Source organism: Leptodactylus fuscus, chromosome 1, assembly GCF_031893055.1.
Source record: "Leptodactylus fuscus isolate aLepFus1 chromosome 1, aLepFus1.hap2, whole genome shotgun sequence".
Taxonomy (NCBI): Eukaryota; Metazoa; Chordata; class Amphibia; order Anura; family Leptodactylidae; genus Leptodactylus; species Leptodactylus fuscus.
Window position 1 is genome coordinate 162,921,938 of NC_134265.1, and position 27,811 is coordinate 162,949,748.

The window sequence follows — 27,811 nt, forward strand, 5'->3', positions numbered from 1 at the left end:
CTGAGGTCACATGATGCTGTGATGTTTTGTTTGGATACTCACTCTCCCCTCCCCCTGTGAACAGCCAGTACAGGGAGTGAGAGCAGGCAGATGAATCATGGGAAATGTAGAGCGATAGGTCTAGATGTACAACTTTATGGACTGGAAATATATCTTCTTGTGAAGATGGAAAAATCATAAATAATATAAGCCACATAGGCAGTAAGGTGTATGTAAGGTGGATTCTTTGAATACAATACAACTACAGGTAGTCCTCGACTTACGACGTTGATCCGTTCTTGCGCGGCGTCGTAAACCGAATTTCGACGTAAGTCGGAAACCTACCATACCGACGCCGCGTAAGAACGGATCAACCCCCCCCCTTTAAAATAAAACCCTGAAACAGAATGTGAAACTTACCGTACGGTGCAGGGTGGGCGGGCGGGCATTCAGGCCTCCTCTTCCTCCGATGTTCCGTCCTCCTCCGGCGCTCGCAAGCTGATAATGGCCTGGGCGCATGCGCAGTAGCCGTAATAGAAGCATCATGATACTGCGCATGTGCCCTGGCCATTATCAGCTTGCGAGCGCCAGAGGAGGACGGAACATCGGAGAAAGAGGAGGCCTGAATGCCCGCCCGCCCACCCTGCACCGTACGGTAAGTTTCACATTCTGTTTCAGGGTTTTATTTTACAAGCTCACTTGTAACAGCAAGCTGCCAGCATTGATTTTCCGCAGGCTAGTCCTTGCTAGCTGGGAGTGCTGGCAGTTTTCTGTTACAAGGGAGCTGTCGTAACCGCGAAACGTCGTATCCCGAGACCGTCGGAACCCGAGGACTACCTGTATAAAAAAACACCAACGTAAATGTCAAGTCAATAAATTTATTTATGTTACAGTGTTAATATTCTTCTTCCTTTGCATAACTAGTAGTTGCTAAAATAACGTGGTACTGCACTAAGATTTGTGTGGTTTGTTAAAGTTTTACAAACTGGCAGGTCCACAAGGGTCCATTGTGTACTGGCCTGACTGTCAGTATGTGTCAATAAGCTATCACAAGCAAAGACTAATTGTAACATGCAAGGTAACTACATACGTAGCTTTTCTTTATTGCTGTGGTTACCTAAAACACTAACAAACAGCAGTTTCTAACGGTTTAATCTGGGTTCTTTGCAGTCTGGATGGGAAAAAAAAACTATAGTTGCTGTTTTAATTATGAAAATGTGCGTCCTGTTTAAAATTCTTACCCCAAATCATCTTGCAATATACTGCTTGAAGCAAGTCCAGAGAAGCTGACTGCAGTGCCTACATGCTCCTGTTGCTGGCCGGTGACCACGCTCACATCTCCCCCAGCCACAACCTGTGATGTGAAATATATATTAATGAGTGAATGAATAATTCTAGGGTTTTTACATGGTTCACATAACTTACTTGTTTATTATTTCAATTAGGACTGGCTGAATGGTAATGAAGAAATATGACAACATTGTGACCTCCAACATTTTTTATGTAGCTATAGTCTGTGGTGCAAATATAAAACCTAACTAACTGAATAGAGCACGGACAAATGCATGATCATGTTTGCCATAATAAGCACTGAATTTAATTTATGCTATGTGTCATAATTTTACTTTCCTTGAAAATGGTAGTCTTCATTCAAGGAATGATAGATCCCATTGAGCTACAATGTGCCATTACGGATCATTTTGAGTTAGAATAAGCATGATTTTTGGCTTGAAGAGGACCTTTCACTACCTGCACCAACTTCACTTCTTAGCATCTATTAACAGGTGCTGCTCCACTGATTCTGGCACAGTTGGAATTTTTCCCATAGCCCCCGCAGTTCCCGAGCAATCAGTGCTGTTAGTTTTTAGGCTCTGTACTGTCAGGTGGGCATAGTCAGACAGTAGCAGGAAAGGGGGCGTGATTCAAAGTTCAAATCAAAGGTTGACTGCGTCAGAAATCAGAATGACACCACCTTTCCTGTTTCTGTATAACACCACCCACCTGACAGTACAGAGCCTATAGGCTCCCCTATAGGGGGAGGGGAGAAAAAAAATGGAATTGTGCCAGAATCAATTATCTAAGCTTATTAAAGGATTTATAAAGCTGGACCTGTTGATCGATCCTGTTAAAAAGGGGTTTTCTCGACACAGGCATTTATGGTGTGTCCAAAGCACAGCAGAGTGCACCTGCTTGTCAGTTTTCGTAACTCTCATAGAGAGTAGATTGCATATATAGCCAGCTCTCCATCATTGTAGCCATAGCAACATAGCTAGACATTTCTCAATATGAAAGAATCACAACTTGACACGATTTGATAACATCTCATGATGTATGAATTTTATTGCTGAAGAAGTTAAAGGGTAAGTTTTAAGGATATTTTGCTGTGGTGTTGGATTTTCTCTACGATTTACCTTGTTATTCATTCCAGACCGATGGAAGTTTGGTCAGGGCATCCATGATCCTTACTCTGTGACACATGCGGATGAATTTTGGCAGTGAAGGTTACGTAAGCGGGCTGTGGCTCCCCATTTCCCTTTTGACAATCTATCAGGAGTAGGGGAAGCATTCCTCACCACTCAGCGTCATCGCTAGGCAGTAAGCAATGCCCCCTCTCACAGTACAGAGCAATAGAAGCTATTGTAAGGAAGGGCGTTCCTGACTGACTGTCAGAAACGCCCTTCTGACACTGAAGAATTATGGTAATGGCACAGATTTTCAGTGGGGACACAGATCGGGAAAGCCGTGCACTGAATTCAGTACACTGTCTGCTTTCTAGTGGTGTATTACACCGCATGTGCCCGGAGGACGTGAAAGGTCCTCTTTAAGGGGTTAAAAGATACAAACATGATCGAAACAAAATAAATACAATACTTGTTTTTGTGTTTGTTTTGTTTGTTTTTTTACAATGCTGATATTCCATCATATATTTCTGAACTATATATGCACAGACAATTTATGAACATTTTATATGTACTAGGAAAAGCATAGGCAGCTATTCTCTGACCTTACTAATAGGAATATTACATAACTACTACCATTTGTGTATTTGCACATTTCCTTTTTCTGATTTATATATGGAGTTATTACTAATTTGTGTATACTATTTTTAGACCCTTTATTGAATGATCCAATGTATTTTTAAATGTTTTTATTCACTTTTTGACAATAAAATTTAAACATTTTAAATTTACCGTATATACTCGAGTATAAGCCGAAATTTTCAGCCCAGTTTTTGTGCTGAAAGAGCCCCCCCTCGGCTTATACTTGAGTCAGCAAAAACAAATTAAAAAAAAAAAAAAAAAAAGGTTTTTTTTTGTAGGGGGGGGGGGGGGGTCGGGGGGGGGCCATGACCAACCACCATGTCAATGTATAGACTCTCCCATAAAATAGTGCAAAAAAATAAAATAAAAATAAAAGTTCTAAATCCCTCCTTTCCCTAGAATACATACAAAAGTAGAAAATTACTGCTAAACACACACATTAGGTATCCCTGTGTCTGAAAGTGCCCGGTCTACTGAATATAGGGGATCTGCAGTGCTCCTGTTCCATCAAGAAGGGGTTAATAGGAGCACTGCAGATACCCTATATTCAGCCAGGCTGAATTCCAAGGGGGGGGGGGGGGGGGAACCCCAGTCCTCAAGCTCAGGGAAGGGGCAGACCGACAACCAAAACACCCCCTCCCCTTTCCCAGCATCTACTGCACCCAAAAACTCCGACCATTTTAATTTTTAAAATTTTCCAGTAGCTGCTGCATTTCCCCCCCCCCCAGGCGTATACTCGAGTCAATAAGTTTTCTCCGTTTTTTGTGGTAAAATTAGGGGCCTCGGCTTATACTTGGGTCGGTTTATACTCGAGTATATATGGGTACATTTATCTTGGCTTGAAAGACTCTATTGCACTGCCTACCAATAAGTATTTGGACACCTGTGGTCCGAACGGCATGAGCGCAATTACAGCCTCGACTTTCCAGGGCATGCTTTCTGCAAGTCCTTGTATGACGGCTAGTGGTATTTTTTCCATTTGGCTTGGAGAAGACAGGTAAGTTCTTTCACCGATTTTAGATGGCTGCTGCATAACTTAGTTCAGCCATCCAACTCATCCCAGAGGTGCTCGATAGGGTTCAAGTCTGGGCTCTGGGCAGGTCAGTCCAGTCGGTTAGTCTGATTGTCTCTGTACCAAACCTTGCTACATGACAGCTGGCATTGTCATCCTGGAAGTAACATTGGTCCGACCCATAGAACCACCATAATGTAGGAAGCACACTGTTATCTAAAATAGTGCAATAGGCGTCAGCGTTGAGTTTACCATGCACTAAGACCAAGGGTCCCAGTCCATACCAGGAGAAACACCCCCAGACCATAGCTCCCCCTCCGCAGAACTTTACTGGGTGTCAAATACTTATTGGTAGACAGAGTATATGTATGCATCTTTTCTTTGCATTACTCCTTCCTTCCCCCTAGACACCACTGTAGGTAAATAAGTCAAATATAAGCCATTTCCAGAAAAAAAACTTGCACTTTTAACCTTAAAACTGTACAGCAAGATTCTGAAACCTGCTTAGTCTTTCTAAATATTTAAAAAGGGAAGGTTTATGTAGTGCCATTGTTAATAAAGAAGGAAGCAGGGCTTATTCTGACAATGGATTAACATGACCTGCATGAATAGCATTAAACAATGCTGAATAGTGTTACCTGCAGCTCGATTGTGCCTGTGGCATTCTTCAACAAGCTGACAGCCTGAGAGTGAGTCATTCCTTCAGTTGAAGTCCCACAAATACTAACAATCCTGTCACCAACCTTTGTGTAGGGAAAGAAATAAAGAAAGAAGGTTACAAAGAATGACAAAGAGTGCCACTTACAGTCCAGGGTCTCCATTGTGACAAAATACACTTTAATATTACTAGAAAATGGTAGACTTCTAAATTCATAGAGTGAGAAAAGTGTATAGATGTAGCAAAGTTTAACATTACAACAAATGTGTTAGCTACATTGTGGCACAGTGTTAACTCAACTATTCCAATGGCTTTTGATGCCTCCTGTGACAAGACATCATGGCACGGCGTGCCATCAGTGTAGTCTTAAACTTTGTTAAATCTATAAGTCACCTCCCTGTCACAATGGTAACTTATTCTTTGGGATTCCTTTAAAAATAATAAGGTATAAAGAAACCAGTAGTGTTATGGCTAAAAGAATTTATTACCTATGCACTGGATAAGTAATAAGCATTAGATTAGTGGGACTATTCATACCCCAACTAAGTGCTAGAAGGCTGGGGGGGTCAAAGTCAGAGAGTTGGGACCATTTTGGGTGGAGCGGCTTTAAAATAAAATGATTAACAGTTTTTAATTGTATTATACAATTGTTAATAGTGTATAATTAATTAGATGCATAGTTTGTCGCATATTTACTTTCATAGGAATTCAATCACTAACTTTTCAATGAATTTGAGAATTTTTAATGCTTCTGTCTGACTTTTGCTGTGAGCTGTCATGACGAAGGAGTTCGATTGTGGAAAAACAAAGGAGTCAGAGTTGGTAGTCTGGCCTACCGACTCTACTGCGCCCTCTCCCAGCTGCAGGAACGCAGGAAAGGAAAGATTGTATAAAGCTTTATACAATAATGCAGCTCAGAATCCTTAGGCAGAAGCTAAGGAAAACCAATGTTTTGGCTGGAGAACCTTTCATATTATTCATTAGGATTTTCCTAATAGGATAAATGGCCCAGTGTAAGGAGATCTTTCTCTGATGCTGCTTCCAGCCACCATGACCCTCCTCACCATTTTGAGTGTAGCAGTGACGTGTCAGTACTGTATATACATTATATACTGTATACCACTGAGATTGCCTGCCAGTGATTGCCTGCATGGTGACATCGTGTGTAGAGATGAGCGAACAGTAAAATATTCGATATTTGTCATTCGTTTCGAATAGCCGCTCAATATTCGACTATTCGAACAAATATCGAACCCCATTATAGTCTATGGGAGAAAATGCTTCGTTTCAGGGGAACCCACAATTCGACTCAGGAGGGTCACAAAGTCCACTATGACACCTCAGGAAATGATGCCAACACCCTGGAATACAACTGGGACAGCAGGGGAAGCATGTCTGGGGGCATCTAACAAGCCCAAGTCACAGTTTTACCCCACCATCACAGCGTACCAACTACACACTTTTCACACTAAAAAAAAACACTATTAAAGTCGGAAAATACCTGGAAACCTTCTTTCTTCCCCAAATGGATGGACACAAACCCAAATTTAAGCTAAAGAAACATTAACAAGCACCCCTTTAAATCACGTTGCCCATGACAACCACAGATGGAATAGGCAATGGGAAATCCAACAGCCCCCACCCTGAACTGTCATTGTGGATGTGTGGGTGTGTGTAAGACCTTCCAAAATTCACTTTTATGGCCCTTAACGTGAGTCCTTCAAAATTAGGGTAGAGGCCCTTAGGCTGAGCTACCAGCAGAGATTGAGGCCCTTTAGGTGACTTCAGCCTCTTACAAGCAGAGTTTTAGGCCCTTTAACTTAGTACAGCTTTGCATCAGCAGAGTTTTTTGCCCTTTGGGTGAGTTGAGCCTTGCACCAGCAGAGTGTTAGCCCCTTTAAAATTGTTAGCCCCTAAAACGGTGGTTCTAGAACCATCACTCTCATTGTGTGGGATTGATGCAGTGGATTGGACTGAGGACCCAGACATTGACCTTGATTTTGATTGGAAAATTGATAAGATTTTGGCATCAATTCCTGGGGGTAACTTTTATTTAGAGGACCTTAAAGGTGGAGAATTGGCTGCAACTACTACTACCGGTAATGGTCCTTTAATATCGGACTCTACATTACCTCTACAGGGTTCTGATTAGGTGTTAATAGTCCAAACAACATGCTCCAAGTAACAAAAAATAGGCATAGGCACTCAGCCTCTCAAGATGTGATGGCGCTATAGTTACTACCTCTGCATGTGGACTTACCCTACTTCTGAGATGTCCAACTTTTTAAAGAAAATCCAATAAAAGCGAAGTTTTACTTATAATCATCGGAGTCCTGGGTGCTGGAATTTCTTCTCTTTTGTCTGCAACATGCTCCAGTATTTTAGGTGTAGATCAGAAACCACTTTCCCTTCTGACACCAGATTTAACCAAGCTTCACCATCATCATCCTGCTGAGATGGAGCCACTAAAGGAAACCTTGCCTTCAAAGGCATGTTCTGGAGCTGCGACTGAGCCAAATCTAAAACACAGAGTCCTTTGGAACTGAACAAAATTCACCAGCAGTGTTTTTGGCCGTTAGAGTGCATTGAGCCTTGCACCAGCATGTGTCCCGTAACATCAGGCGGGCCCTAAGTTTTGTGCTTTGCACAAAGTTCCATTTGACCACTGAAGCGTGGACAAGTGCATGCGGCCAGGGACGCTACATCTCAATCACGGCACACTGGCTGAATGTAGTTGAGGCTGGGACCGGGTCACAAACTGTGGCGGCCTGCCTTGTCTCTCCGCCCAACATTCTTGGCAGGAGTGCTGAAACACCACCCTCCTCCTCCTCCGCCGTTAAATCGACCCCAGCTACGAGCTGGAAACATTGCAACACTGGTCTGGGGAGACATCAGCAGGCCGTGCTGAAGCTCATCAGCTTAGGGGACAGACCGCACACTGCCTCCGAGGTGAGGTATGCCATCCTGGATGATATGGCAATATGGTTTTGCCCGCTGCACCTGGGCCCAGGCATGTTTGCGTATGTGATAATGGCCGCAACCTGGTAGCAGATCTGGAGCTTGCCAGACTCAAACACGGTCCACACATGGCTTGTTGGTGCAAAGGTTCTTTAAAACCTACACCATTGTGCCTGATATACGGGTCAAAGTGCGACCATTTTCATATATAAAAAGTAGCCTCTGCTAAGCTGAAAACATTCAGAGCACACTCCTGTCATCTACGCACCGCTGGCTGGCGGAGGAAGACGAGGGGGATGAAGTGGCATTTCATGTCACTGTCCCACACGAGGCTTGAGGGTGAAATTCAGTGCATCCCATTGCTTCAGCACGGATGGTGTGAAGGGGATTGGAAAATGGAGGAAATGGAGAGTGACCCTTACAGTTGGGGCCAGCAAAGGCATGCCAAGTAACACACTGGCACACATGGCTGACTTCATGTTGGGTTGCTTTTCAAGAGACAAAGGCATAGTTCACATCATGGAGACCAAACAATACTGGATTGACCAAAAATTGGATTGAGCTTATATAGCCTGACTGAATTGCTGTGTATCACACTTAGCTTTTGGGGGGTAGACCCCCAAAAAATGGAATGAGATTATATAGCATGACTGAATTGCTGTGTCTCCCACTTAGCTTCGGGGGGTGGTGGGGGGGGTACAGCATTAAAAACAGGTTTGGCCATACATGGCCTGACTGAATGAATGGCTGTGTCTCCCACTTAGCTTTGTGGGTTAGACCCTTAAAAATTGGATTGACCTGATATAACCTGATTGAATTGCTGTGTATCCCACTTAGCTTTGGGGGGTACAGCATTAAAAACATGTTTGACCATACATGGCCTGACTGAATGGCTGTGTCTCCCACTTAGCTTTGGGGGGTTCAGTGGAGGAAAGCTGGATGTCGCGTATATGGCCTGACTGAATGAACGGCTGTCTCCCACTTAGCTTTGTGGGGTAGACCCTTAAAAATTGGATTCAGCGTACATAGCCTGACTGAATTTCTGTGTCTCCCACATAGGTTTTAGGGGTACACACCGTCGATATCTGGATTGAGTGTACATAGCCTGACTGAATTTCAGTGTCTCCCACCTAGGTTTTGGGGGTACACAACCTGGATATCTGGATTGAGCGTACATAGCCGGACGTAATTGCTCTGTATCCCTGATTTGGGGAGACACCCCGTTGAAATCTCGACTCCTCTCCCTGCAGTATATAGCTCTGAAAAGAGCTGTTGTTGTTCTTCCGTTTTTCCCTGCCTACTAGAAGCTATCTAGCCCTCAGCAGATCTCTCTCTCTCCCTATTTCTCACCGCAAATGACACGAAGATGGCGCTGGCTATTCTTAGAAATTGGAGGTCACATGTTTTCGGCAGCGAATGGGTTTTTTCCAATTTTTTTCACTGCCTCCGTTGTCGTAGCTCCTGTCCCACCTCCCCTGCACAGTTATTGGTGCAATAGAAAGTGCCAGGGAAGGTGGGAGGGGATACAAATTTTTACTGCGTTTGCCGCGTGGTATTCAATTGGGAACTAATACCTCGAACGGCCTGATATTCGATCAAATACCTATTCGATCGAACGGTGTTCGCTCATCTCTAATCGTGTGTATGGGCAACTTACCACTGTGCAACACTGGAAGCAATGGGGAACAAAACTAGAAATTTTTACTTGCTTCTGCTATGTTGAACATTTTTTGCACTGGGCCATTAATTCTACAACTAGAAGAATCCCTTTAATTGTGAACTAGCACAATATGTGTAACTTGGCAAATCTCTAACATAATAATAGGTTGCTGTAGATCTGGAAAGTCTATTTGACTAATACACTATATAACAAACATCTAACCAGAATACTGTCTGGTTCTCCCAGTTTTTGTGTTATAGGTATCATTTCTCACGCTTCAAGTATCAGTTTAACTTTTCCTGAAATATTTCCTTCCTATGTAGATTATTTTTCTGTGAGTTCAAGTTCTTAAAATGTGTCAGAAAATACAAAGAAGAAAACAAGATATCAAGTTTAGTGACTCTTTGGCTAGAAGAGCTTCCCCAAGCTTGTAAAAATCAAAACTTCAAAGAAAACCGGAAACAATTCGTCAGTGTTTTATCTTTTTTAAAGCCACTGTAAAAATGGGATAATGAACAAAGTCAAGAGAGTACCAGTGAAATCTGGGTCTATACTGCCATCTGGTGGTGATGTCACACTTTGCTAAAACATTGTAACCAAAATGCTATTTCTGCTTCATTCCATTCATTTAAATAAAACAGTAAGGTTTTGATCATGTGCTTAGATATCTTTTTGAAGGTAAAATCAGAAAAAAAATAGATAGGTCAACTCTGTGAGATGTCAAACTACTAGGCACCAAATTGAAGTTCACACAACTAACAATGAAAGACAAACGGAGATCACAACTTGGTGACTTCATATCGGAGGATTGGGATAACACCTTAGAGTCACCAGTATATGTATCCCCTGCGATTAACCACCAAATGATTCAATTGTATTTTGCACGTCAATTTTTATCTCTCCCTGTTGAATTTGTAGAAGAAGGGTACTGATGACCGGTGTGCTAGTTCACGTTGATTTCTGGCATTTGGTTTGGGAGTGCCCCAGTGCAAGTTTGGAGAGAGGTCATTGCTACACTATCTGCTATTACCGTGATTCCACTCCCAGGCACTCCGAATGTTTGTTTGCTGGGTCTCTTGGAGGATTTGTGAATCTCTGTTTATTGCTAGGAAGTCCATAGCGCTCAGATGGATGGGCAATAGGATTGTGATCGGGGTGGGTACTGAGCTTCTATTATATAGTAATAGCTCAGGTAACAATGGCTCATAGCTCTGAGGCAGGGGCTTCACACATGCTGTTCATCTAGAAGCATATATAGAGAGGGTCTCTCATGGAATCCCTTTGTTAAGGAGATCAGGGCAATCCAGTAGATATATGTCAGCCTAAGCAGACTATAAATGAGTGTCAGTAGGACCAAAAGATATGGATCACCACGCTTCACCTTATGTTAATAAACGTTCAAGTAAAACACAACGCGTTTCGGGGTATCTGGCCTTTGCCAAGTGTATGGACTTCAGCGTCAAGCTGGATGCTTAAGCATATTATAATGAAATATGGAGAAATTCCATCTATTAAACTGCTACTATACATCACAACAGGTTAGCTTCAACTTTACTATTAGCACGTACAGATGTAGCAAAGTTTAAGCCAACACTTATGTTGGTTTTACATTTGAATCAGTGTTTCTGTTCTACTTGTCTGTCTGCACTGGAAGAATGAAAAAACAAATCTGTTTATGTCGGCACAAATGGAGCCCAAGGGATCCCACTAGCTATAATAATGGGGACTGTTGGGTGCTTGCTGGATGTCTGTCCTTTTTGACTGAAATCAACAGACAAAAAAGTTAGGATTGCAGGAATTTTTCGCCCAGCAATTTCTGACACAACTGTGCCGGAAACTCCAGGGCAAATGTGAATAAAGAAAGCCAGAGATAAAACATTTCTTACCAACTCCCACTCCACCAAAATTGGTCCTGAGTCTACAGCCTTGGATGTAACAGGCTGGTATACTTGACAGCATTTAATCAGATATTACTTATACAATGAACTTTATTAAACTTGGCCACTAAATGCACAAAATACTCAAACTATTACAAATAATCCTTGAGCCACATCCCAAGGTTACCTCCTGAATATGACAATGTATATTAATATATAGAAGAGATTCACTATATGACAAACCAGTAAATTAAAATCTACTTTACCCGAAGTTTCTGTGTTTGGGCCACAACTCCATTTGCATGCATCATAGCTATGAATATTGGTACATCTCCAAGAGGGCTGCCAACCCCACCGGCAATGCTGATACCTAGTGAATCTGAAGGGCCCTAAAAAACAAGGTAGAAAAGCTTGTTATATTTAAGAACTGGTGATTTGAATATTGTCAGTGCTAAAACTAACAGCAAGATGCAAAATGTTTTCATTTTAGGTGACAGTATTACAAATTATACTCTTTAAAGAAATGGTTTCACTCTTCAAAAGGTACAGCCTGAACCCACTGGGCTTCAAAGCAACTACTGTTGTATTCCCATGTGGATGATACCTGTACACCCATAATGTCTACACCCTTATTATTCTAATACCTGTAGAAAGTGCTCAACAGACAACAAGAGCATAGTGGTGAGTCAATACACCACTCTCTGCAGAGAGTCGAGCAAAGTCAATGAGCACTGAAGGGGAAAAGTCCTTCTGTATCTTCGTTTTAGCAATTGGTAGGGGTCTTAGCACCAGGACCTCCACTCAACCTCTGATATGTCCCTGACATGTCAGAAGCTTTCTAAAACAGGAGATAGCGTCAGCAGCACAACAGTAGTTTGTAAATAAACTTATTATCCCACTACCCCCATCTGTACAATTCAATTAAATAGGACTAGGTATACCTAAAATATTACTTCTTAAATATGAAAAATACCTTTATAATTTCAACAGTTCTTAGACCTTGGATGTCAGGTGCTGTGGAGGGAAAAGAAAAAAAATCTGAGTTCATGTGAAGTGAACAATGGATTATATTGCATCTGGAAGAGAGCCAGGCTGCTAAAAGTTGAAAAGACAATGTGACCTCTAAGTAGAAAATATTGTAAGAATAGTGCAACACAGGCATTGCCAGTCACTTATGCTGGAAGAAACTGGCAGCTAATTTTTCAGTTTTTGTTGTTTAAGACAATTTGTACTAAACACATTCTGGCTTGACAAGTTTACAATGCTGTACCAAAGTCTATTTAGCCTAAATAAGTACAATATAAATTATAGCACTAAACAATATCTGAAGGCCAAGAATTAAAGCAGAACATCAGGTCACTGAACAATAAATATCTAAATATTTTACCATAAGTGGTGCTAAGGAACAATTCAAACACGTCATTTTATGAAGGCACATTTCACCTTCAACCAGTCTAAGGCTGAGGCTACACTGTGATTTTGGCTGTTATCGACAAGTTGCCCCTTTGACACCTGAAATAATACAAATGAATGGTGTCATAACAAAACTGAGGTGGATACAACGGTTACTCAAAGTTGCAAAAACATTGAGCACTGAGGGGCAATAACACGAAACAGCACAGTCTACAGAAGGGTGTCTCTGGTTTGACTGGTATAAGCGCATTTGTATTCTTTTCCCATGGAGCCCCAGATAATTCTTAGATTGGTGTTCACTAGAGATGAGCGAGTAGTATTCAATCGAATACCTCGCTCCCATAGGAATGTGTGTAAGCGGCCGAACACCAAAGGGTTAAACGCAGTGAATATTTGATGCGCTTAACCCCTTTGTGTTCGGCCACTTACACACATTCCTACGGGAGCGAGGTATTCGATCGAATACTACTCGCTCATCTCTAGTGTTCACGTTAAAAACTTTAATGGCAAGTCTTACTTTCGTTCTTTTTGGAGGTATTCTCCACTGATTCAGCTGCTAAAGAACCAGATGGTGGAAAATTGAATGATGTGAGACTACTGCTGCCATCGCTGACCTACAGTAAAAAGAAGAAAATCTTTAAACAAGAGCTTCAGTGATAGTTCATGCGTGTGAATCGACAATAAACTAATAGCAGTTACTACTCAAGCATCTCACATGATAGGGAGGATAATATTAGTTACAAACGTAGAGCCAAATGTTTATGAAGGGTCTCATACCTGGAGATATTAAGAAATAAAGCAGTAATCATACAGACATACAAAATAGAAGGCTGTGTATGCTCCATTTTTGATGGGCCTCCTGACTCTCCAGCTATGGTAGATATAAGTCTTAAGATAAGTTGCCATCAGATTATTCTGGCAGTGGCTTCCTCCCATCTCCCATTCAGTACACCACTCCATCTGATGCTTAGCTTTGTACTTGGTGATATAAGGCTTGCACGCACTTGCATTTTTATACGCTGTGTACACTCGGCGAAATGGAACTTTATCTGGTCTACCACTTTGTGACCAAGTTACTGTGGTTCCTAAACACTTCCACTTTCTAAAATATCAATTGCAGTTAATTGTGGAATAACGAGGAAAATAAATTAATTTCACGGCTGGCTTGTTGCAATGGTCGTATGCTATAAAAGTTCCACACTGGAATTCCTTGCGCTCTTTAGAACGACCCTTTCTTAGAGAAAAGTTTGTAAAGGCTGACTGCATGGCTATGCGTTGGATTCCCAGGTAATGAGGCTGAATGAAACACCCAAATTCAATTAATTAAAGGGATGTTCTAATACTTTTCTTCATATTTGTAGCTGTCAGCAAATAATTAGTTGACTTCTGAAGTATATGGATAGGATTGTGCAGACATGTTAATGTTTTTTTTTTTTTTTATTTTGGCCCCACCAACCAGTCAACAGGTTAATAACGTTTATCTGGTCTTCGAAATCCTGTAAATATTTTTTGGTTATACTTAAAATGTTTCTGCACCAGCAATATTGTTATAACAACTCACACTAAGGGGGCATTCACACGGGGCAAAATGGCTCAGATTCTGGAGCGACTCTGCGTGGAATTCACACAGTGTCTGCACAAATTCGGTGCTGGATTGCCGCCAGAATTTGCATGGTTAAAAAGCCTCCCCATAGAACTCTATTGAGAGACTTTTTAACCACATGGATGCTGGCGACATTTCCACACGTAATTCGCGCGGACACAGTGTGAATTCTGCGCAGAGTCGCGCCAGAATCAGAGCCATTTTGCCCCGTGTGAATGCCTCCTTACTATGACCTGCGCCACGTCATACTACAACTTAAGAGGCACCGGGGATTATTTATCATCTGCCCCTTTTTTGGCCATACTTTTCACAGGTGTGCCATTTTTAGACTAGCTTTACTGTGGTGCTTATTTATGATTAAGCGCACCACCTTGTTAAGTGTTGAGCACATGTTACTTAGAAACAATGCACCTTTTTAGGCCATTTTTAAGTCAAAAAGGAGCAATATCCCCTTAATGATATCTAATTAGACGAGTTCTTTTACACTAACAATGCACTGGAGTGCATTTGATATATCCTGTCCATAGACACTATGCTAACCAGTTTGTACACAACAATTTTCAACTAGGTAAAAAGCAACTGTTTGCAGAACCCTACGACCCAAGCTGGCTTCGGCAGAGGCCACAGAACAGATCTGTTAGAACTTGGTGAAATTATGGACAGAGGCCCAGGTAGCAGCCTCTTGTGGAATTAACAGTCAGATGGAGAGGTGACGGCCAATCCTTGAGCAGATACGCCTCCCTGATAGTAGACCGAATCCATCTGGGGATGGAAGCCCTGGACGCAGCCAGGAAGGGCTAAGTGAAACACAAAACAGACCAGGATTGCCCAGACCAAATCAAGGCAATGAAGCGAGTTCTCACGTGGGTGCTTGGGGCCCAGGCACAAAGACGGTAGGAAGATGTCCTGGCAGATGTGGTAGAAGGAAACCTCTTTAGGCAGAAAAGATGTTGGTGGATGAAGGACAACTTTATCCTTGTGGAGAACAAGAAAAAGAGGGACAGGACAACCAATTCAGAGACCTTGTGGATTGAAGTAATGGCCACCAGGAAGGCAACCTTCCAGGCCAGAAGGCGAAGAGAGAGCTCATGCAAAGCCTCGAAAGGGGGGGACCTGAAGCATCTCAAGGACGAGATTAAAGTCCCATGGAAGAACAGTAGCAAGGCGCACAGTGTGTCACTCCCTGCAAGGAAGTCTTCACCTGAGGCTGGAATGCCAGGGTCTTTTGAACAAGAAAGGAAAGGGCAGAAACCTGTCCCTTTAGCAAAGAAAGCCCTTGGTCTATACCGGACTCTAGATAGCCAGGATCCTGGCAAGAGAAAAGAAGAGCACATGGAAAGCATTACTCTCACACTTCTATATGTAGGCCTTCCACATGCGATGATCTTTGCCATCCGGGGATGTCAGGCCCTGAGCATAGTCTGGATAACAGTCTCTGAAAAACCGCAACACCTCAAAACTTTGGCTTCTACACCCACAATGTTAAACACAGCTGAAGTAAGGCGAGTTGGAACAGTGGTCCTTGAGACAGAAGGTCAGCTTTCAGAGGAAGAGGCCAAGGACCCTCTGCAGCAGGAAAATGAGATCCGCGTACCAAGTCAGGAAGGCCAATCTGGAGCCACCAGGATGGCTGGAACCCCCTCGGTCTTCAATTTCTTGAGAACTTGAGGGAGGAGAGCAAGAGGAGAGAACAGGTACAAAAGGCAGAAGTCTGACCAGGGAATCACAAGAGGGTTGGCGGCAATGGCGTAGGGGTCCTGGGACCTGGCCACGTATAGGGGGAGCTTTTGGTTCAGACAGGAGCGAAGAGGTTGATGTTGGAGTACAGCTGGAGAAAGATCTGATAAAGTGACCACTTGCTGGTTCGAGCTTCTCATCACTTAGGTAGTTTGCCACCCAATTGTCTAAGCCTGGAATGTGAACCGCCGACAAATTTGGAACATAATGCTCTGCCCAAAAAAGAATGGGAGGCTTCTTGCATGGCTGTGCAGCTCCTGGTACCCCCATGATGATTTAAGGCGACCGCAGTGGCGTTGTTAGTCTGGACTCTGACCGAATGCCCTGGAAGAAGAGAGGTCCAATGAGACAGGGCTAAGAAGATGGCCCTCAGTTCCAGTAACTTGATCTGGCGAGTGCCCAGAGGAAGGAGAGGAGGACAACGACCTGTAAGAAGACTTCCTTGTCCTACTGCAAAGAAGGCTCCTTGAGCTGGAATGAGAGCAAGTAGGGAATCCAGGAAAGGGCCTAGAAGGCGATGAATGAGCAGTCATCTGGAAAAGTAGCCATTCTAAAATTTCCACCACAGACTGATTACGTCTCGCAAGGTTGCTTATGGCCCAAATAAGAGATGCTGCCCAGTCCAGGGAAGATTCCACAGGGGATAGAGGTCAGGAGGGTCCTAAGCTGGCTTACGCAGAAGGAAGAGAGAACAGATGGGCTCAGGCTAACCCTATGGCGTGCGCATGTATAAAATGTGCTGGCATCGGAAGGGGCCAATTGGTGGGATGGCTAGTTGCAGGAGGATAAGGCAGAAGGGTCCTTAAGGAAGGATAGCCTACCAGACTACCGTACTACTGCAGAAGGTTGCACAGAGAGGTTTCCAGGTACTGAGTCTTGCAAAGAAAGCTGGCCAAGGCGATGAAAAACTGCATGGAACCGAAGAGGTTGTAATAGAAGCAAAAAGCCAGGTGCAGCTCATGAAAAAAAAAAAAAAAAGGAAAAAAATGCTTCCTGAAGAGAATAGAAAGACTTCCCATAAGAATTCCCACATCCACAGGATTGGAAGAGGGACAAGGTATTTGTGGCCTAGTCCTCGGTCTTGCTGGCAAAGTGAAAGGTCGCGGCCAGCGGCAAGGGAACCTTGGCAGGGGTGACCTGGCAGGGGATGAAAAGCATAAGCAGGGAACCTGGAATTGGGCCTCAGAAAAAAATGCGGCCCCAGGAAGAAACAGAGGCCACTGTGCCGGCAAGAAGGGGTTTTTTTTTAGCTAAAATGGTAACCTCTGGATATGGGCTCCTGAGAAGGTACTCCAGTAAAGGTGGTAGGGGATGGGATGGTGTTGTGGCAACTTTAGGTACTTAACTGATCTGCTGTCTTAACCCTTTGGTACACCTTATATGTGGTACTGGGGTCATCAGCGTTCCATCCGCCAATGTGGTAGTGGGGACTGAGTGACTGGTGAGGTGCTCTTCACAGAGCATAGTGCCAGACTACTGTGGTGTACACGCTAAAGACCCCTGCACCTTGAAAGAAAGAAAAAATAAGCTTCAAGAAGTCCACTTCCATTTATGCTGGGATTTGAATGACATCCTTTGTTCTTATCAATTATTTGGCTAAAGATTAGTGTTGCCCTTTTAACAATGACTTATAACAGAAAGCAACAGACTGCATTCGACTACAAATCATATGAAATATACACTTCAGGTTTAGCATCATTTACAATGTCAGGGAAAAATTGCATAAAAGTAAATATAACACCCACCTGACTGCCTTGTGAAGTTCTTCTTTCAGAGTGGAATGGACCAGCCTTAATTCTTCCCACCTCTAGTTTTACAGTACCTAAGGAACACTTAAAAATATATATATGTATATAAATGTCTATAATAAGAAAGCATCTATTTATTTTTCACATATAGTAATTGAGGGAAGCAATATGAACAGATATGAGGCTACATTACTGCAAATACTAGTTTCATGTGAACCTTATGTTCTATGAGTGTCTGGGGCAATCAGATTCAGAGGATCATGATTCAGAGGATGCAAAAGAATGCAATGCATTTAGGCTCCTTTACTCTAAGGTTTGTTGGGAGCACAGACTCCCACTGATCACAAAGTATTGGCATATCCAAAATTTATGCCACCACCTTAAAACATAAGAATACTTTTTTAACCCCTTAAGAATCAACAATATTTTGGAGTTAAGGATCACAGGAATTTTCTTGTTTTGGTCACATTCAGTGATCCTTTTTCATTTTTCCACCAATATAGCTGAATAAGGGCTTGTTTTTTGCAGGAGGGGTTGTATTTTTCATTGGCACCATTTTCAGGTAAATATACTGTAACTTACTAAATTCAGTTGCTGCATGCTTCAGTTTTCTAGAACCATTTTGAGGTACATATACATTGTTAATGAACTCTTACTATATGGGTGTGGGATTGCCATAATTTTTTGTGTATTTCTTTTCTACATGACTATAAAAACATGTTAATTTTAATATACTGGTCATTTGTATTTGCAGTAAAGCAATACAATTTTTTTTTAACATACTTGAAAAATAAAACCACTTACTGTAAACACCAGTTGCTATAGACCATGAGATTTAAGGGGTTAGACAGCTGGAATTAGAGTGATCTCCGATCATGGGAATCACAGCAGGATGTCTGCCGAATACTGCAGTTGGCAGTCCCTGCTGATGGCACAGTGCCATCTACTGAATGTAACTTATGGCAATTTGTGGGAATGATTGTGATGTACAATTACATCCATCTCTGACAATGGATTAAAAACCAAAACTAGTATACAAAATACTCATATGTTCCTTCTCATGTTGGCTACAGTCAGATAACATGTTTTAAACCTATATCTGTGCAGAGAATTTTCAGCTCTGTATCAGGAAAACATCACACCCAAAATATACTTAAAAAAATAAATAAAAAAAATAACCAGAAAAACAACATGGTATTTGCGAGCATACATGGCAAGTACTTAGGGTGCCAAAGGCTGATTGCATTACACAATACAGAAATTCATAACCACAGCAAATGTATTTAAGAGGTCTCTCTATACTGCTATGCACATTAAAAATTATTTTATCCTTACAAGTCCATTGTCACAAAAGGCAAAAAGTGAATTCTAAAAACATCTGGGTAAAAATTGCATTACCAAAAAGTGATTTCCAGGCTACACAAAGAACACGCATCATTTAAGGATTTAGTACATAAACTCCAACTGCTCCTTAATTCTATTTCCCAATGGCCATTTTCACGCAGGGTGTAGTTACTCAAGGTCTATGAAAAATCCAGAAGCTGCATCTCCTGCTGAACATGTACCAGGTGCAGCAAGAACCAATGATTTCATAGTTAGCATGGGCTCTCTGTTATATTTCCTTGCTGCACCCTTTGCAGTGCTAGAAGTATAAATAGGGAACAAGTAAATGCAATATTAGGTGCAGTACATGTTTCAGAAGCTTTGTGCTTTACAGGATCACAAAACAGTCTTTTAGTTAAAGTTAAATTGTAAAATATACTAAGATCAAGTTCTGCTTCAGCCGTGGCTGCAGTCTCCTAAAATAACCACATGGGGAATCAATAGGATTATTAAACAAGGCCTTTCGAGATTATAGTTATTGCTGCTCTTTATTTTATGTTCTGCCATCTGGAGTCATCAGATGTAACTTGCTATTATTATCCAGTTATGGATCTCCTGAGTCATTGAGTATATGATTACAGCCATTCTATTCAAGTCATTTTTGTTTTAATAAGCCTCCTCCCCTAGTTTCATGATTTAACAATAGGGCCTAATGGAGAGAAATTGCAGTTGATGGCACACTTTTGGGGGGTAAAGACAAAAGGTGCCAAAAGAATTAAGTGCAAACGGACCAGTAACTGATAGCCAGCTTTCACGTTGATTATTGTTTACAGGGATTACAAAGCTCTCCGTATACATAAAAAGCTTTTCTCTATTATATGTTAGCTCCAGAGAATAGAGATTTACAGAAACATTCTCAAATTGAATAGCAATCTATTGGCAGTTATCGGGATGAAAACCATATTTGCAAACCTTTTGTACTGATCACTGTAGAACATCTATATGAATAATGTCACATCATAAATAGTGAGAAAGCCATATTACTAGCTGGTGCAGGTAAATGTCTAAAGATCCAAATCATAACTTTTACCAATGGTAAAAGCTTCTTACTCATAGCGGCATCTATATTTATTAAATGACATTCCCTGTTATAAGAGAAATCTCTATACTTTATGCTGCTGCTGTGAGGACACATGGATGTGAATATAGAAAGCTACATTTCAACCACAACAGCCTTCAGTCGTTCCTATATGATAACGCTGCATGGACTATACCCCACAAGTTTATCACATGGGAGCACAAAACTCTATCATAGCTATTATTGCTGATGATGAACAGACAGCTCCTGCCACATAATTATATGTCCACAGGTCAGCCTCGCTGACTATACATTTATGGTGTCTTAGCTTATTTTTGAAGAATATAGAGGCGAGGAAAATCACAGTGGCCTCCCAGCAGACTGAGCCGATACTGGCTCTAGCTGGTAAAATGATGTTCTGCTGAGACATTATTGAATCTATAGCAAAACATAGAGCTAAAAAAGCATTGTAAATCTAAAAATCAAGAAACCTTTTTAGGAGGCTGTAGTGCAAGAAGTATAGTATGCATAAAATAAGCGCAGATATACAATCAGGTTGGGGTGTAGACATGAAAATCTATGTTTCTGCTAGAGGTCTTTAAGAATATACTGTTTATGTCCAGGATAGGCCTATTATGTCATAATATACACTATCAACAGTGGATTATTTTTGACTAATGTAGAACATACAGCTTGACTAAATTTATTGACATAGGTTGTAACAGATTTATGACTGCATTTGCCTCCTTTGATACATCTGTCAGACGATACATCACTTCCATTACCTTTCACACATGCAAAGCAGAGGTGGTGAACCTGTATGCACAGTATGCAAGGAAGCTAACAATCTGTCACAAATAATCTAGTCTATATCCTCCATATATATATTATATATATGATATATATATTATATATACACACACACTAAATAATATATATATATATATATATATATATATATATATATATATATATATATACACACACACAAATAATCTAGTCTATATCCTCTCTCTCTCTCTCTCTATATCTATCTATCTATCTATCTACCGTATTTTTCGGACTATAAGACGCACTTTTTTTCCCCAAAATTTTGGGGGAAAAGAAGGGTGCGTCTTATAGTCTGAAGGTGGCGCCTGGCATCCGCTGTAATAGAGAGGCGGAAGCCGGCAAGTGATGGACGCCATTACAGGTGCCGGGGCCTGAGACATCGCTGCGCTCCTCTGCCATGCATGAAGCCAGCAGCGGCAGGGGCTCCTCCGTGCCCCCGCCGCTGGCTTCATGCAGGGCGGAGGATCGTAGCGATGTCTCAGGCCCCGGCGTCTATCCCGCCCCGGCGTCTATCCCTCCCCGGCATCCGCCTCTCTAGTACAGCGGATGCCGGGTCAGTATCCGTGGCCCCTTCTCCCCCGGGGCCAGTCCCCACCGGCCCCGTACCTGTAAAGTTGCAGACCGGCTCCTGCGCGGCGATATCGCAGGAGCCGACCTGTTCGGGTGACAGCCGGGAGCCTAATGAGGCTCCCGGGCCTGTCACTGCTGTATTAGTATTGCGGCTGGTCTCTATGACCAGCCGTAATACTAATAGACAGAATGTCCCATAGACGGCAATACAGTTGTATTGCCGTCTATGGGACTTGCGATCAAGTGACCGCAGGTTCAAGCCCCCGGGGGGGAATAAAATAGTAAAAAAAAAAAAAAAAGCTTTAAAAATATGAAATAAATAAAAGTTCTAAATCACCTCCTGGTTTTTTTTCAATACAAGGTGATCTAAGCAATAGATATCCCCCAAAATGGTATAACTAAAAATTACAGCTGGCCCCGCAAAAAAAACGCTCTATGCATTCCCGTACAGCTGCAGGGTCACCTGTCAATGTGGCCTTGCAGCTGTTGCAAAACTACAACTCCCATATATTAAATATTTTACCAGTTTTTGCTTCAAAATTTTTTTGCCCTATTTTCCTCCTCTAAAACCTTATAGTCCAGTGCGTCTTATAGTCCGAAAAATACGGTATGTGTGTGTGTTGTATAATAGAGGTTGTCCAAGGAATGTTTATTTTCCCTGTGGTTCTGTTTGTGACAAACCAAATATTACCAGGCTTGATTCGACCCTGGGTCACATGATTGAAACGAAGACTTGGCCCGCAAGTTGCTCCACTATTCCCCTTCTCTCCCATGTTCGGTGCTTATTACATGTAGTATGACGGCTAGCTGAATAAGCAATTTTAATACCCCCATCTTGCAGGTAATTAGCTGTAAAAACGGCAGAGGGAGGAGGAGGCTGAGTAGGTCGGGAGCCACATGCTGGTTCCAATCACCTCATCTGGGGTCGGGACCCACCCACCTCTTCTGTTTGTCACAAACAGAACCGAAGAGGAAGAAAGTATTGAAACACTCCCAGGAGAACACCTTTAAATAAGCAATATTAGAACATCAGAATTTGACCATATATCTAACAGTTACCTTTAAGAGTGCTGCCACACCTTCCTGGGTAGCATTCCTCACATCCTCTCCATTAACTGTTAATATTTGATCCCCCTGCATCAGTCTTCCATCTGTCTCTGCTATGCCTCCTTTCACAATATCTGAGACAAATACTCCAGTATCATTCCTGGGGTGAAGAAAATATGCAGTAGTAAAAACCAGCTTTACATATATACCACAGTACACTCTGTAGTGTCTTACATACAATATACATTCATTATGCAATAGCAAAAATATTTAAACACTCTTCTCACTACATATTTTGTATACATATCTGTCTATATATGACTGACAGTAATGTCCTAGCTGATAGCACTTAAAGGGATTATCCAGCACCAAATCAATTTTTCACATCGATGACCTCCAGGGAACGGGAAGCACATGCAGGCTCTCCTACTAAAATAATGGGAAAAGTCCTCCACATCACTGGAAACACTGCTATGCAGTGGATGGGGTTGCTGTGCTGCTCCTAATACTTTAGTAGGAGACCCTACACACACTTCTCTGTCCCCTGCTATAGCTTCTGGTGCCCAGATGCTGCTGAAATGACTTATCTGTGTGCAGTCCAGGTGCTGTACCCCCACAGATCACATACTGATGACCCATCCTTGAATAGGTCATCAGAATGAAAAATCAATTAAGGGCCGGACAACCCCTTTAATGCTTCCATTTTGTAATGCACATGGACCCAAGAGCGGATCTTGTAGAAGTTTTTACCTAATGGATTTCTTCATTCTCACATGCATCCCATCTCAAAATACCCATAATCATAATTCATAAAATATTTGTATAATGGTGAGAAATGTTAACCGACTATACTGTATACAGTCTACTTTGGTTTCACAAGTCATGTTGGTCTAAAATAAACGTGACCTATAAAAAAAAACATACAAATACAGTTAAAGGGTGTCTATCAGCAGTAAATTGGTTATAAACTAATCCTAGTACCTTGTAGAGCTGTTTCTACAGTTTCCAAACATGCCCCATTTTATTCCTATGAAAATAAGGGGAAAATACATTGCCTGGGAATATAGAGCTGAAACCGAAGCTCAGACAAGCTAAGACACCTCAACCAAAGTCCTTTCCTTTCATTTGCATATGAAAAACTGTGATGAAAATGGGACCCAAACCTGAATAATGTGCTGTATTGTACAGCAGACGCCCAGTGCTAATACATGCGATCAGTGCCCGCACCCACGGGCAGAGCTATTTCGCCGGGGATCGCTGGCACCCGGAGCAAGGTCCGGGGCTGGCTTCCCGTTACTATGACAATCTGTAGCTTTTTGAAGTCTTCCAGGCTTGTCTCTCTTCATCTTCTATCGCAGGCTGCTCTATGCAGCCTGCAATAGAATTACCGTTATTTTGCATAGCATTGTAATAATGATTAGACCCCCTAGAGTGTCTAATACAGAAAATTGAAAAGAAAAGAGTAAAAAAAAAAAAAAAATTATAAAAATTCAAATCACCGCTCTTTCTATAGAACATATATAAAAGTATTTCACTACTGTGAAACACATAAGCATACATATTAGGTATCCCTGCGTCTGAAAACATCAGGTCTAAAAATCTATAAAAATATATTTATCCTGTACGATAATATATAATAAAAATCAAAAGTGCCAAATTGCCATTGTTATGGGTGTCAGAATATAGCGGGAAGGGGTTAAAAGGTAAAATTCTCCCGTTTTGCCAAGTGATCGGCAAAGCAGTCACATTTCTGTGTCATGAGGCAAGCAGGAATTACAAAAATTGGTGGGATAAAACACTGAAACGATACTATTATTTCACACTGTTTTTAATATATTTTTCTTCTTAAAGCATAGCTTAACTTTTGGACAAGTTTAGATTTTCTGGCAGCATTCTTGTCACTAATAAATTTTGTACTATACTTTTAGTAGTGTACGAATTTTGGCACCTTTCTGTGAAATCTTGCATCTCTTTGAGAGCTGTTCCTGCCTCCCACTGACTGTGTATGGAGTACAGGCTTGGCGTACAGGGCTATGTAAAATGTGGAGAAAATGAAGGCAGAGGAGGGTCCATTTATAAAATGTACAAACTTGCTGTTAGTGACATATGAAATAGGAGATTGTTTTGTATTGCTATCCATACTATTTCCAGAGATATCACTGGTTGAAAACACAGTCAGGATTGGGATATTTATATCATATATTATGCACCTGCATATTTTACACTTTACACGGCCCCATACATTTCATGCCCCACAGTTAATATCGAAACAAAGGAAAGAAAAAAAGATGCAGGATTTCACTGAAAGGATACAAAATCTGTTAATAAAGTACAAAATGTATTAATGACACAAATACTGCCAGAAAGTCAGTTGTCCAAAAGTTTGGTTACGCTTTAATTTCTAGTGGGCAGACAACATTTGCCATATGTTTCAAACATACCACTGCCACTTAGTTAAGTAAATGGACAGTCTGATTTAGCTCTAGTGGCAGATGTAGTGTTTAGGAAAATAAAATCAAAATAAATGTGCTGCCAGCATAATATACTTCACCTCTTTCCAACAATGCTTAACCCTAGACCTTTCCCTGGTTTCTTCTGAAGCTCCACAGTTACAATATCATACATATCTTCTTCTTTGTACTGTGCCTCATCCCGATATACAGTCAGACGGACTTTCTGTGGTGTCTGCCTCAGCACATTTATAGCTTCATCATGGGTAGCATTTCTTAGATCAATTCCATTGACCTAAAATTCAACAGCAATGCTTAATTGCCAAAATGAACAATAATAAGTATTTCATACATTTATAATTCATGCTGCTCCTACCTCTAAAATTTGGTCTCCAGCCCACAATCGGCCATCTTTGGAAGCTGCACCTTCTTCATACACTTCATGAATTATAATAGCACCCTGATAAAAAAAATAAAAAAAAATATATCCTTATCTGAACTAAAGAATATAAGCCAGAAGCATTTATTTGCATTCACCAGTCTGGGCGTGGTCTTTACTTATTAGAAGTACTTGTTTTCCTGATCATAAGTGGATTCTACCGCAATCTATGGCATAACCAGTCAGCAAGTGTTCAACTGTTACACATTGCAACTGTATATTTTTCATCTCTTTTAAAAATCAGGCTGTGCTACTGTCGTGAAGACAATAGATTAACCTATCCCCTTGATCATATTATGTGATATAGTGGTATCACATGATATGCATTTAACCTCAAAGTCTGCATTCTTTGGCACTGGCAGCTTTTGCACAGACCCCAACATACAGCTCACCATACCTTAAACAGGAGTAGAAACCGGAACCAAAAGCCCTTTTCTTTGCATAATGAAAGATACTGCAACTTCCTATCAAAAGTGGTGCTTCAGGTTGACCCATTTTTAAAATCTCTCTTACAATAAAGCTTACAGTGTTGTGATCCAGTACTGCTTTCACAGCCAATAATTTGTTACAACAAACAAACAAGGAACACGTACTCATTCCCATTGTTCTCCCGTAGCTTGGGTCTTCACCAGGCATCACAATGGCTTCCTGCTCCATCATTTTATTTAACTACATAGCTACAACTACTTTCCTAAGGATGCCAATGTAATAAAGTGAAGACATGTGCCTATTTGCCCTCCAGTCTTCACGGCACCCCAGGTTGGGAATCACTAATTAAGCCTATGCGCATTAGTAAAAAATCACAGATGTATTTACCAGCAAAGTGTCTGCACCTCCGACAATGCTAAGTCCTAGACCAGTTCTCCCTTTAGAGATTTCAATTGTAGTTTCACATCCAGGAATAATTGGGCAAGTGGTTGGATCAGAAGGAAATGTAGCTGGAGTCGACGACCGGCTAGCACCTGCAAATATCACAAAGCAAGAAAAAAAACAGACTTTTAAGATAACTTGTCTTGTAGTGGTGCTGCTAAACAGAGCAGAGAACTGAGACGAACTTAGTTTTTAAATCAACTGCAGGGTCTAATGGGTGCTTTGTAATACATTGAAGCCTTGTTAAAAGGAAATTAAGAATCAAGTTGCAGAAGATCCCATATACAGGATCAATATGGGAAAAAATAATATGACAGGGACTCACTGACAAATTCAAAGTTACCCCATGTGAAAATAAAGTCGGAAAAAAAACTAGGCTAGAATTCTTTCCAACTTTTGCAGAGCAGTTTGGAATTTACTTTCCATAAATATATATTGTGGTTGTGTTAATAGCACAAATTGCTTAAGCTTGCAGCAGTCCAAATCTCTGAAGAAAAGGTGAAATGAACTTAAACGTTGTCCTGTTTAAAGTGTCAATCCAAAAGGACATAAGCCAGGATGCTTGATATATAGAAAATAATTCAGTATGTTGAAGCTAAAAAAGGAAACAACAGTGGAAGGCCATGACCTCCTTCCCCCTTACTTCACTTTAAATTACCTAATATTCGCTTGGTTTAGTTTGGTTTTAATAACTACATTTTCTGTTGCTGTATTTGTCTATTATTTGAAAAATTCTTATAAAATGAAATTGAAAATAAAACAGAGTGATTCTTACTATGGACAGGTTCCGTCTCTGGCAGGCTGATATGTGGTAGACTCTGCTGGCTGCTTCTTTTCTCAGCAGAGCTGCAGGTAAATGTAGACAGTGGTAATGTATGGTTTTGCTGGAATTCCTTATCATCAGAACTTATTGTTAGCTTCACTGTTGTTTTTGATTTCTTAAGAAGACTTACAACCTATAGAAAAATAATAAATTAAAAACATTAAAACAAACTTTGTAAAATAAGATGCATTTTATGTAAAACAAAAGGACATTAAAAAGAGTCATCGCTCTTACACAAGAGGGAACATGTCTGGTACCTGTAGCACATACACACACACACACACACTATATTATATGCACAGTGATTTGGGATTCAATAGACTGGAAAGGGACCGTGTGATCAAAGAAACAAACATTGGCTAGTGAAAAATCACAATTTATAAAGGCTTTTGTGCTTTGATCGCTATTTATTACATTTTTTTGGGGAGGGGAAATGACGAAAAAAATGTCAGTTTGTAAAAAAAAATAAAAACATGCACTGTTCACCATGTGTAATAAATATCCTTATATTTTTATAGTTCAGACATTTTTGGATGTGGGAATACCTAATTATGTTAATTGTGCTGAGGGGCTAATACCAGAATTATTTTTAATTACCAAAATTCAGAAATCAATGAGACTTATTTATCAAAAACAAAGTTTTTCCACACCGGTTTTAATAAACCCCACACAGTACTGTATGTCATTTTGTTTT

General features: G+C 41.2%; 1 protein-coding gene across 3 annotated transcripts in view; it reads right to left on the reverse strand.

The window, feature by feature from the left end:
* MPDZ (multiple PDZ domain crumbs cell polarity complex component) overlaps nt 1-27,811 on the reverse strand; it is a 118,447-nt gene that overhangs the window by 6,779 nt on the left and 83,857 nt on the right. For all 3 annotated transcript variants that reach the window (XR_012716981.1, XM_075279285.1, XM_075279273.1), the window contains 11 exons: nt 27,070-27,250; nt 26,241-26,386; nt 25,362-25,445; nt 25,087-25,280; nt 22,548-22,695; nt 17,684-17,770; nt 13,116-13,212; nt 12,159-12,199; nt 11,452-11,574; nt 4,671-4,775; nt 1,221-1,333 (listed from right to left, as the gene is read on the reverse strand). Coding sequence is in view for 2 of the 3 variants with exons in the window: in XM_075279285.1 (XP_075135386.1) it covers nt 1,221-1,333; nt 4,671-4,775; nt 11,452-11,574; nt 12,159-12,199; nt 13,116-13,212; nt 17,684-17,770; nt 22,548-22,695; nt 25,087-25,280; nt 25,362-25,445; nt 26,241-26,386; nt 27,070-27,250 (1,319 nt within the window). In the remaining variant the exon portion in view is untranslated. The remainder of the gene's footprint in view (nt 1-1,220; nt 1,334-4,670; nt 4,776-11,451; nt 11,575-12,158; nt 12,200-13,115; nt 13,213-17,683; nt 17,771-22,547; nt 22,696-25,086; nt 25,281-25,361; nt 25,446-26,240; nt 26,387-27,069; nt 27,251-27,811) is intronic.